Below are 12,624 nucleotides of genomic sequence, written 5' to 3' on the forward strand. Positions count from 1 at the left end.
GGCAGGACAGGAAGGTGCTCAGAGGGGCCCATGCCCTCTGCCCCATGGTGGCCCATCCTCCCTCCTCCTCCTCAGGCTCACCCGTCCTCAGTTCCCCCTGCATCAGCAGACAGATGCATGTGTGCTTCTTACACACCAAGTGTGTCATGCTGGATCTGCCTTTACTGCTGGCACGGTCCCCACGGTCCACCCAGGAGGTCTACCCTGTGCACCAGGCCAAGCTGACCTTCCTCATCCCCTGCAGCTGAGTGGACCTGCCTCAGTCGTCCAGCGTTTGGTCCCCCCGTCACGAGGCCGGTCCCCATGATCTGCGGCGAGCGGCCCCGGGCACTTCTCGTGGGTCCCCCTCCCGGCTGGCGCCCACCCGCACTCCAGCCCTGGGGCGAGCCACAGTCCCCACAGCTGGCCAGTGCTGCGGCCGCATGTCCCCAGGCTCCCAAGTCTCATGGGTGAGAAACGATGTCCGGGTGTTGGTGGCCCCAGTTCCCCTGCTTCAGGCTGAGCTAAAAGGTCCTTGAGTCTGAGAGCCGTTGCTGTCCCCGTGGAGTGGCCTCTTCACGGTTTCACCCCACTTCTCGGTGTGGTTTGGTCCTTTGTCCCTCAGGCCTGAGAGTTCTTCACCTGCCAGCTTTCCTTTCCAGGGGCTCCTGGCTATTCTCGCACCTTTGGCGTCTCGTGTCGCAGGACTAACTCTGTAGAATGGCTTGCTCTGTTTTTTACTGGGATCGAATTGAACGTATGGATCAACCTCGGGAGGAAAACCTTCGGGCTAAATGCTGTGCTGTCCTTGGCGAGAGGGGAGCGTGCACCCCGTGCGCTCCGTTCTACCCTCGTGATTCTGGAGTGCTTCCCCGGGGAACACATTCCTGCACGTGTAGTCCCCGCTCGTTGCTGTTGTGAAAACACCTCTCAACCACCGCGTCCGCTGGCCCTTGTTCATGTGGAGGAAGCTTTCCACCTTGCCGGCTGCCACTCTGCTCAGCTCTTTCCTCCAACATGTAAGTGTTTTACCATAAGTCCCTGAGATTTTCCAAGTGCACGGTCACCTGCTCAGCAAGCAGAGACAGGTTTACTGCATGGGTGGGTCCCCGGGGATGGTGCTGGGTGCCAGCAGGTTGTGTGTCCCCCACTCCCTGTCCTGGTGGGTGCCCTCCATGTGTCTCCACTGGACAAGACTCCGGGTTTGGGCCCTAATGGGTGGTGCATTGCCTGTGAGCTATTCCTCAACTTCTTGAGCGTCAGGTGCTTCCCAACATCCATGGAGATGATCGTGACTGTCTACCCCCTAGGACTATTTCTGTCGTGTACAACATCAGGGGATTTCCTGCTGTTGACCCTGACTTGCGTTTCTGGAATGAATGCTACTTTTTCTAGTATTTTTAAAAGTCACATTGAGTTCTTCCTGTTTAATAATATTTGCTTAGATTTTTTTGCACTGATTTTGTAAGTGATATTGGGCTGTAGTTTTCTTTCTTTGCAGTAATTGTGTTGGGTTTAAATATCAGTGTTTCCTGCTTCATGAGAGGGATGCAGAGGCCCTGGGACACTTCATTGCATGTTGGGACTGTCTGGTCTCTTGGGTCTGGCCTTGGCACCTTCCATGCAGTGGTTCTTTTACATCTTCCTTGTTTCTTCAAGGGACATTGGTGTGTTTACATCTCTGACTCTCATGGGATCCACCTTGATAGACTGTGTTTCCTGAGAAAACTACGCATTTCCTCTGTGTTTCCAGATTTATTTGCATGGAACACTGCCAACTGTCTCATAGTTTTTCTCTTCCATTTCAAAAGTTAATTTCTTGAATATAATCACGTGGCTTAAAAAGGGGGCGATAAAGAAGCTCGAGTGACAGGAAAGATCATCCTCCTAGGTCATCCTAGCATCAGTGTGTTCACAGCGACATGTTACAGCATGTTGCCCACCTCAGGTTCCGAACCGGCTGATGTGTAGTTACAAGAGAACAGCTCTGTGCTGTTGCCGAGGGAACTACCCCCCCCCCCCCCAGCCCCGTGGAAAGCAGCTTCCTTGCCTGAGAACTGCAGGGGCTCCGTGACTGAGGAGCCACCTGCTGCCCGATGCCCACTGATGCCAACTTGCAGCAAGTCCTTGGGGGTGAAAGGCTGGTGCAGGCTTCACACAAAGGCCAGTCACAGTGCCACAGTCAAGGGCTTCTGTCTCACCATATAAAGAACCACAGGATGGGACTCCCCCAAAGATCAGATGGTTTCCTTCCTTTCCCGGCTGCTAACGTTGCTGGGTCCTCTGTTTGAAAAAGAAGAAAGTCAAAAGTAGGGATGCCTGGTTGGCTCAGTGGTTGAGTGTCTGCCTTTAGCTCAGGGCATGCTCCCAGGGTCCTGGGATCGAGTCCCACATTGGGCTCCCTGTGGGGAGCCTGCTTCTTCCTCTGCCTGCGTCTCTGCCTCTCTCTGTGTCTCTCATGAATAAATACATAAAATGTTAAAACAAACAATACAAACAAAAAACCAAAGCAGGATTGAAAACCATAGTGGAGAGAGCAGAGACGACAAATGCCCTGCCCACCCGTGTGCTGCCCACCATGGAAGCCTTTCCTTCCAGAAGTCTCCTTACGCATCTGCCCCAGGAAGAGGAGCCCATACAAAAGGCCAGTGTAGGTCCATGCAGTTGTGTAACCTGCTGCTCTGCGGGGTCACGTCCCTGGCATCCCTGCGCGGGGTGAATAGGGAGTCCTCAACAAGCCGCAGAGGAAAAGCCCTGAGGCAGAGGCTGCAGGCCATGGCTCGGAGCACTGAGACGTGCCCCTCGGCTGCTGGGGGATGAGCCTGCAGGAAGGTTGGGGCGAGGCCGACAGTGTGGTCCCCAAACCTGCACAGGGCAGGTTTGCACCCTAAGCCCTTCACGTGGACATTGTCACTCCAAACTTCACGTGAAGACTTGCTTCTACAGAGAGCGGGCAGCACCTGGCATCCTGGGGGTGCCGAACCCCTGTGAGGAAGCGAGGGTCAGGAAAGGAGGCCCCCGCCAGCCCCGCCCCCATGGCCGTGCTCTTGGCACCTTGGCCTGGTGACCGCAGTGTGTGCAGTTCCTCTCAGAAAGTTAAGTGATGTGTGTTCCATGCTGTCCCACAGGCATGGCAATGATTAATTAATTGCTTGTCTTACAACATTGATCTGAAAAGGAAATGACTAAATAAGAATTGTCATGATTGAAAAGTAAAATTCAATTACCTGGAAACTTTGCTCACTGTTCCCTGTGCACTCTCCATGGCATGCGAAGGGGCCCCACCAATCTCCTGGGGACACCACAGGGGTCTCAGGCCCTGAGCTCCAGCCCAGGGCCCCTGACCTACAGCACAGCAGGGAACCCCAGAGCCGGAGCTGGAGCTTGGAGGAGCCTGGCATCTGAGGTGACAGCAGCCCTCCTCCCTCTTGGGTGCCGGGGACACTGATGGGCAGGCGTTGGGGCAGGGGACCTGCTAAACTGCCTGAGGATTTCATTTTTTTTTTTTTGTTTGTTTGTTTTTTTGCCTGAGGATTTCAAACAAGCCCCTGTCCACTCCCGCTGCGTGTTCGGCTTCAAGGGCCTGGCTGTGCCAGAGCCGTGGCAGCTCAGTCCTGGCCCAGCGAGGGCTCCCTCCATGACAGGCAGGGGTTCAGGGGCAGCAGCTCCCAGACTTGTCCATCTTGGAAATTATTTAGGCCATAAAAGCACTTTTTTGTTTTTTTTTAAACATTTTATTTTATTTTATTTTACTATTTATTTTAGAGAGAGAGAGAGCACTTGTGCAAATGGGTGGTGGGGTGCGGGAGGGCAGAGGGAGACGGAGAATCCTCCATAAAGCAGGGAGCCTGATGCAGGACTCGATCCCAGGACCTGGGATCACGCCCTGAGCCGAGGGCAGATGCTCCACTGCAGAGCCACCCAGAGGCCCCAAAGACCTTTTTTTAAATGTGGGTCATGTGTGTCACCATTACAGGCTGGAAACTGATGGGCAGGGAAGAAGCCCCCGAGGACCTCGTGCCCTGGGGTCCGTGTGTCATGGAGGGTCCCCCAGGGCCGGGCCCCGTGTCCCACAGTCCATCACAGGTGATAGCTGCTCGGAGTGGACTTGGGAAATGCTAGGAGGAAAGACTCAGCCCCCAGGGGTGTGAGCCACCGCGTAGGATGCCGCTTCCTCGAACCTGGGGCCCAGACCCAGCGGGATGCGCCGCCCAGCTGCCCCCTGCTCAGCACCCACTGCCTCAGAGTCTCTTCTCTGGGCTCCACCAGCAGAAACGCGGGTATAAACAGCTGCCTCACAGACGAGTGGGGTTGACAGTCCGTCTGCAAACAGTGTACCAACTATGACCCTTTACCTTGGGGCACGAGCACCTCGACTGCCTGGAACAGGCTCCTCTAAACACAGGCGGGTGCTGCGTCCACACCAGGACGTGTGCTCAGATCGCAGACTCTCACGGGGCCGTGGACTGGGGCCAGGCCATCTCTACACCAGCCTGGAGGGGCCAGGGGCACACCTGGGATCTGCCCCACCCCGCCCGGGAGACTGAGGCAGGCCGAGCAGGTGGGCGGCACAGTGACTCCTGGGCTGGTTCTCGGGGAAGGGAGGGGAGGAGATGGCTCTGGGTTCACGGGACAGGACAGGTGCGGGGCCAGGTGGTGGAGACCCCCATCCAGGGGGAGAGGGAGTGGACGCCATGCTGGGGGCCGTGTGGGGCTGACTAGCAGGAGCCCCAGAGGGACGGGGCCAGGGCCCAGGAGGATGGGGGCCTGTGCTGGAGCCTGGAGGCAATGCTTCTCACATCACATAGTGTGCAACCTGAGCAGACAGGAGACGGGGAGAAGAAGGGGCAAAGCAGGGGGACAGGGCAGTTCCCAGGGTAGATGGGAGAGTGGTCTTGGGGGGAGGATGTACAACAGCCATCGTGGTGTAGGTGGTAAGCAGATGGGATAAATCCTAACGTGCCCCTGGAAGGACAAGGTCTGTAACTGGGGGGTGGTGGCCCAGGTGACAGGGTAGAGCTCACAGCGTCCAGGGACCCCCAGCTGATCCACCATGACAAGATCAGACACTGAAAACGTGCTGTGTCCTCACATCCTCTAACACATCACCGCCCAGCCAAGGTCCAGGGGTGCCCAGGGCTCAAGCCATGAAACATCCCACTCTTGGTTTTTAGTCAGGTCGTGGTCTCCAGGTTGTGGGTTCAAGGGTCACATCGGGCTCCCAGCTCAGTGGGGGGGTCCATGTCCCCCCCTCCGCACCTCCCCCACTGGCTCACTCTCTGTCAAATTAGTTGCATAAATCCTTTAAACAAAAATTAAAAAGTAATAAGACAAGGATTTGACCTATTTCAGGGATCTGCACACGCTGGCAGAGACGTGACAGGACAGGATGGGACGGCGCCCCAGTGGACGGCCACCTAGATGGGCCAGCGTGCAGGGACACCTGCCTGGGGTAAGGAGCAGGTCTTCCCACAGCGTCCCCCTCAGAGGACCAGAGGCTGAGTGGGTAAATGAAACCAGTCCCCGAGACAGTGCTGATTATGTGATGCTGCTAACACCCCGATTTCCTGGAGCTGAAAAGAGGAGTGAGCAGAACAGTGGGCCTAGAGGCAGGACCTGGGCAGGACCCAGGCCACAAACAGGGCCGCTCGGATGCTGGGGCTGCAGGACAGCTGCCTTGCACCCCTGACGCCAGTAGGGGACCCCAGGTGCTCCCTCAGTTTGACCTCAAGAGCCTCAGGGAGAGCTGCAAAGCAATGACCTGGGGTCCGCCCGCCCTGGCCTTTGTTCTGTGAGCCCTGAGGCTGCAGCCCACCTCACCCTCCCTCCCTCCTCCCTCTGTCTGTATCCATGTCTGCCCATCCATCCGTGGAGCAGAGCAGCAAACCCTGTGGAGCCGGAGCCGGAGTGAGAGCCACACTGTTTGGGGTCCAGCCCAGGATCCCACACTGAAGGCTGTGGGGGTCCAGGCGCCCACCACGTGTAGAGAGAGTCCCCAGCTGCCTCCCACATCTGCCCCCCAGGCTCTCCTTCCCCTCCCTCCTGTGCCCCCCTTCCCCTGCCCTTCGGACCCTCCCTCCCCTCATTTCCTCCATCCCCTCCCTCCCCTCTGTCCTCTGCCCCCCTGGGTCCCTCCTCTGCACCCCCTCCCACACCAGCCTGAGCCTCCCCCTTCTTAAGTCTTTGCTGCTCCTTCCCTCCTCCCTCTCCCCACTGCACTGTTCTCCAAACACCACCGGTCCCTCCATGTCCACTCTTACCTGGAGGAGAGCTAGACATCATGTCTTTCAGCCCTGGGTTTGCTACCCGCACCCTGACCCCACAGGATTCGGGCAATGGGCCCCAGATGCACATGCATGAGGCCGAGACCCACAGGTGTCCCCTGACTCGGTCTGGGGTGCCTGCTTGGCAGCAGGAGTCCAGGGACACAGCCCTGGGCGAGCGGGAGCTTCATGCACTCTGGCATCCGTCCTCTTCAGGCCCACCGTGTGCCCACTCTGACCCCCGGGCACAGGCGGGGCCATGAGCCAGAACGTGGCATCCAGCTGGTCCCCTCATCCGTGTTCCCACCGCTAGTGCATCCACTCCCCATCGGGGAGGGTAGAAGCCTAATTTCCTTAAGAACCGGTAATGGAGGATGGTGTGTGACTGTCCTGCTGCCTCCGTGTTTCTCCGGCTCCACGGCCAGCTCAGGGTTTGTGGCGTGTAGCCTGACCTCTTGCTGCACTTTGTTTTTTTTTGTTTTTTTGTTTTGTTTTGTTTTGTTTTGTTTTAAGATTTTATTCATTAATTCACAAGAGACAGTGGGGGAGAGAGAGAGAGAGATTGAGAGGCAGAGACACAGGCAGAGGGAGAAGCAGGCTCCATGCAGGGAGCTGGATGTGGGACTCGATCCTGGGACTCCAGGATCCCAGCTGCCCTGGGCGGAAGGCAGCATTAAACCGCTGAGCCACTGGGGCTACCCTCTCACTGCACTTTGATGTGACCGTCGGCACCGCTGGGAGTTTCTCGTGTGCTTCTCACCATTTTCCTCTGACACATCTTGTGGTTTGGGGAGTGAGGAGGCAGGAGCTATGAACCAAAGCCGCCACAGCAGATTTAGGGGCACACGTTTAGGGGCACAGCAGATTTAGGGACAGTCCACTGATGGGTGAAGGCTGAGCAGGCCAGAGAGCACAACCAATGAAGGTGGGCAGATCAGTGTAGACTCAGCTGTCCCGTCTGGCCCAGACCTGTGCATAGGAATCTGACAGGGCACATCACGCACAGCACAGCTGAGTCCTCAGCCGGGGCCACACTGCACCTCCATCCTGGGGCCGCAGAGGCGGCTGTAATGTTAGATGGAGCGGGCCGGGGAGAAACGCCCTTGGGACCCACAGCAGATGATCAAGAGCACGAATGCCCAACACAGAAAGTAAGATCACGAGAGTCATGTTTTGTTGGTAAAGAGTTTTTTCGTTTTTTGTTTTTGTTTTTGTTTTTGTTTTCTTGCTGTTTCTCTCCTGCTTTTTTTAAGTGAATAAGATCACATGTAAACAAAACTTGAACGCATGGTACACGGGGACCTGGTTGCCTATATGTTTGTGTGTGTACGTACAGGAATGGGTGCATGTGCTCATACATACGTGGAACAGTATCCATCTGGGGTTGGCTTACAGAAGAAGGTTGCCCCTGTCTGTGACAATACCACATAACACTGAGGAAAACTGACGGCAATGAGCATGTCACATCTGAATACAGATTTCCCCAATTGTCCCAAAACTGTCTTGTGTAGAATTTTTGGATAAGATTAATTGGGTTTATACAGTTCATTGGCTACTATGTCTCTATCTCTTTGACTCTTGATTCTAGAACATTCCTCCCACGTCTTTGACTCTATGAAGCATCCAGTTGTTCTGCAGAGTGGCCTTTCTGTGTTGTGTTTTCCTAATTTCCCTACTGCCTGGACACAGGGATGTGGGGCTGTGGGTCTGATTACCGGGTGTCCTAAGGGCAGAGCCAGGAGACTGTTGGTGGTGTCAGCCACTGCACATTGTGTCACATTCAAGGCCCATGGGGTCAGCACGGCCATGCTAAGCGGTGGGCTGTATTCAGGACTGAACCCCACATGTACTCCCTGTAGAGCCACATCCCTGTCACAATGACAGGGGAGCCAGCGCAGGGCAGGCGCAGTCCCCGGTAGGGGGTGGGGGGGCAAACATTGATTTCCCTCCTCTGCACGTCTCTTTAATCTACATGTCTGCAGACTCACGGGCCTCTATTTCCTCGTGTTTTACAATAAACTGAGTCATTACACTTCCATGCTCAGCACCAGACCCTCCTGCATGTGGCTGTTCCCACCAGAGCACGTCCCGCATCCCATCACACAGCACTGGCTCTCCCCCTGCACTCTGCCTGCCTCCCATCAGGAAACGGCCCTTTCTGTGATGCGGCTCACGTGGGAGGGATGCGCCTGTGATGGCTTCAGTGACAACAGAGGATGTTGAGCTGTACAGTCAGATGCGCTATGTGGAATGTGTTCTGAGTGGCTACAACAGAAGGCTTCTATTCGAGCCACAGTCCTGTACATAATGCCCAAGATTCCCAGCTTTCATTGGAAAATCAGTCGTCATACCACCAACCAGGAAGATCTCAAACCAAACAAAAGACAGTCAGTAGACACCAATGTTGAGTTGACACACACATTAGAACTACATAAGCAGCCTTTTAGAAACACTTCAATGAGTAATTACGAACACACTTGATGCAGACAAGAAAACAGTCTCAACAAAGGAACGGAGTCTCAAGGAAAGAAGAGAAGATGTGAAGAAGAAGGAAATGGAAATACGATAAATGATGTGAAAAACTCAGTGGATGGATTCAAGCGCCAATGAGGAGGATGGATAAAAGCATCTGGGTCTGCGAGGCTGACCCCTGAGGAGCCGCCAGGAAATAGATCTGGGACCCAGGGTCATGCCCTGAGCCGAAGGCTGACGCTCAACCACTGAGCCACACAGGTGTCCCTAGAGCTTCTTAATTTAAAAAAAAAAAAAAGACCACTTCAATAATTTTTCAAAGCATAAATGGTAAAAAAAATAAAATAAATAAAATAAAGCATAAACGGTATAAAGAAAACAAATACCAATTAAAAGGCAGAGAGATTGACAGAACGGAGACAGAATGGATGGAAAAACATGACCCGACATGTCACCATTATTGCTGACAAGAAATCCCCTTCACTGTATGACCTCAGCAGGTTGACAACCAAGGGCTGCAAAATAGTGGAGCAAACATCAGTCAACAGGAAGTTGGCTGCAAATTGTACTTGATGGAGTGGATGAGAGCAGACCGGGGCCAGGACACGGAGGGACGCCACCCCTGCTGACAGTCACATCTCAGAGACCAGCAGCACTGAGTGTGCACACTGCATGAGGCTCCAGTGGGACTGGCGAGCTGCTGGCCGGCTGAACCAGCTCTGAGGTCAGCACAGGTCCTCTGAAAACCCAGGGAGCTTTTTGTAACTAAGGAGAAATGTATTCTGGAATGTACACAGATGGGCAAGGCACCTCGAGTCCATGAAGCTGTTGGAAGGAACAGGAGGTTGGAGCCCGGCCGTGTAGGCGCGGAACAGATGCTAGCCACTCCGTGGATGGGACACAGAGCCCACGGGACACCAACTGCCCAACTCGGTTTCCATTTTTGTCTTTCTTGAAGATAGATTTGAGAGAGCGCACATAAGTGGGAGGGGCGGGGGGGGGGGATCACGCCCTGAACCCAAACCTGCTGCGGATGCCCCCGGGGTGGTGTTTGAAAAAGGCTCAGAATGACCCAGTGAAGGAAAGGTAGTGCTTAACCCGTGAGGCTGGAGCAGCGCGCAGGCCACGGGACGGAGCCTCCACCCGCATTCCCGCCTACAACGAGTAACTCAGGTCAGATCCCGGAGCTGCACGCAAAATGTGAGCCCTGTGACCTTTAAGGGAAAGTAGAAGATCTTCGGGCTGTTGGACTCGGCGTCTCATTCTCAGCACCAAAGCAGAGGCAGTAAGAAATGATACATTGGACTTTATCAAAGTGAAAACTTTTGCTCCACCGGCCACTTCACCCAGAAGGGAAAATAATCCTTTCTGGAAACGTTTATAGCAGCTTTGTTCAAAATAATGAAATCCTGGAAATAACCCCATATCCCTCACCTTGGGGGTGGGGACCCAGACTGTGGCCTCCCCCAGCCCCGAGCCATCACCGTGTCGAGAAGCCAGGCGGCTCTGGTCCTGGGGGCTGCCCACCAGCCCACCTCTCTGCCCTCCTGGGTGCAGGGTTCTCAGCTCATCTATTTACTTATTTAAGCATTGTCTCCAACCCTGAGACGGAGTCACAGGCTCCCCAGCAGTCCCAGGTTTGACCAGAGGACACAGAAGGCAGCTTAGCAGTTGCCGGGGATCATGGGGGGTGTTGGGGAGATGAGCCTTGCCCCCACCCCTGCCCAGGGTTGACGTCTGACTGTGGGGACGTGTGACGTCCCCACCTGCAGGGAGGCTGGGCCGCAGATGCAAGGGCCTGGCAGCCAGGGAAGGATACACGAGATCTCTGCAAGCTCAACATTTACACTGTAATTTTAAAAAATCTTTGAGGCAGGACGCCCAGCCGGTTGGGGTCTAGTCATGACCTCCGGGTCCTGGGATCGAGTGGTGCCCCCTCCTCCCACGTCAGGCCCCCTGCTCAGCGGAGAGTCTGCTTCTCCCTCTCTCCCGGCTGTGCCCCCTGCACCTGCACTTGCTCGCTCTCTCTAATAAATAAATAAAACCTTTTTAAAAAATCAGAAAGGAATTATAGGAATGATCCCAATAAGTACCAATTTTTAAAACTATGAGAATCTTCTAAGAGTCATGTTTTATTTGGAATTATTTCCTTCTGGCTCTTGTTTTAACTGGTGGGTGATCTTCATCATCACTCACATGACGCTTATGTCGCAGGACAGTGGGAATCTCGAATGAAGGGTACGTTAGGCTGTGAGCTCTCGCGTCAGGGGCCCTGCGCCCTCACAGCCCTGCACGAGCCGGCTGCTAGAGGGGGCGTCTCTCGTGGAGACCATGTCCCTGTGGTCCTGGGCATCTGCTCTTGTGAACACAGGTCATCTCGGAGGTTAAAGGTTTCCACCCCAAGCAGACTGCACCCGGGGAAGACCTGACAGGCCGGGACAAGGAGATGGCCGTGGGAAAGGGCCAGGGTCCTCGCCCCATGAACAGGTGCTCATGGCCTTGGCAGCTGCCGTTGAAAAGCCAGGAGGGGGTCTGCTCCGTGAAGATACCAGAACCAAAGCCGTGATGGGAACAACTGCCAAGGCTTTCACTGTTGTGCTCATCATCTGTTGTGTGAAGACAGGAGTGGCTGCTGAGCAGAGCACACACTGCTCTGTGCTTCATCCTCGCCAGGTCGCCACCCGTGCAGCTTGGGGCCTCGCCCTCCACCGGCTTCTGCGTGGACACCTGGTGTGACAGTGACTTCCCTTGCGCGGATGCTTTAAGCATAAGCGGGTCTCATCCTTGGCACCTCAGACATCGCTATGAGTCACTGCCGTGCTTTCTGTGCCCCGTGGGCAAGGGGCAGCACCCAGCCAACGGCAGGCAGTGCACCCATCCCCGGGGAGGGGGGGCACTCTGGGCCGCAGGAGGAAGCCTGGGTCTGGAAACCTGCCCAAGCCATCTCTGCTGAAGGAAGACGCGTCCCTGGAGCAACTGCACAAAGCCCTGGCGGGGCCTGCATCTGCTTACAGCCCTCAAACCTCCAGGGCACCAGCCCCCCCAGGGAGGCAGCCTCCACATAAGCGAGTGTCCCCACGCGAGCATGTCCAGAGGTTCAGGGTGATGTCTGTTCATGATGATAAATGTCTTTGTTACATTTGCCCAGATCCTCTGTGACCCCGGGTGATCTCATTCTGTTGTCACACATCTGTAGGTGGGAAACCCCCGGGGGCCCCCAGAGCACCTCCTTGTCCACCTTAGCCTTCATTCCTTTATTCAAAACCCAGACTTTTCTCCCTGAGCACCTACTAAGCGCAGGAGGTGTTACGGGCATGGGTGACACTGCCCTGCCCTCTGGTGGGCCGGAGTCCCCTCTTGGCTCCCAGGTGTCCTCGCTAGCCGCCCGCTCCCTGGGCCTGGGCTCTTCGGGGACAGATACTCATGCAGGCCGCGGGCACAGCCAGGGGGCCTGTGGATCTGTGGTGGTCATGGCAGCCGCCAGGCTCTCCCATCACCAGCATCGGGGTCGCCATACATGTGGCAGATTCCCCAGCGGCAGTGGCGATGTCAAGAGGCTCACATGGACAGCCCGGGGGTGCGGGATCCATCAGGCCTGGGGCCTCGGCTGCAGGTTGGGGGTCAGGCAGGAACCGGCAGGTGGTGGACGCTGCCTCGTAGTCAGAAAGCCACGCGTGGCCCCTGTGCCCTCCTGGCCTCCTCACAACATGGCCCCCCGGGCCCCTCGATGAGGCTCCTGAGGGACGGGGAGCTGGTGAAGGCCTGTCCTCCAGAACCACGTGGCATGGCATCCGCCGCCTGCTTCCCCAGCTGCGGCCCAGTCCTATTCCACGCGCTGCTGCAGAACTCCACAGGGAAGCCGCCCCCACCGGGACGTCAGCCACACTGAGCTGGCGAGAACTGATGCTAC

At 55.8% G+C, this 12,624-nt stretch overlaps 1 protein-coding gene across 1 annotated transcript in view; it reads left to right on the forward strand.

Annotated features, from left to right (window-relative positions):
- The window catches only part of KCNG2 (potassium voltage-gated channel modifier subfamily G member 2), a 60,596-nt gene that overhangs the window by 19,428 nt on the left and 28,544 nt on the right, over positions 1-12,624 (forward strand). Inside the window, exons 2-3 of the mRNA XM_041739408.1 lie at positions 642-998; positions 5,332-5,431. Of these exons, the coding sequence (XP_041595342.1) occupies positions 5,401-5,431 (31 nt within the window). The 5' untranslated portion in view covers positions 642-998; positions 5,332-5,400. The remainder of the gene's footprint in view (positions 1-641; positions 999-5,331; positions 5,432-12,624) is intronic.

Source organism: Vulpes lagopus, chromosome 24 (assembly GCF_018345385.1).
Source record: "Vulpes lagopus strain Blue_001 chromosome 24, ASM1834538v1, whole genome shotgun sequence".
NCBI lineage: Eukaryota > Metazoa > Chordata > Mammalia > Carnivora > Canidae > Vulpes > Vulpes lagopus.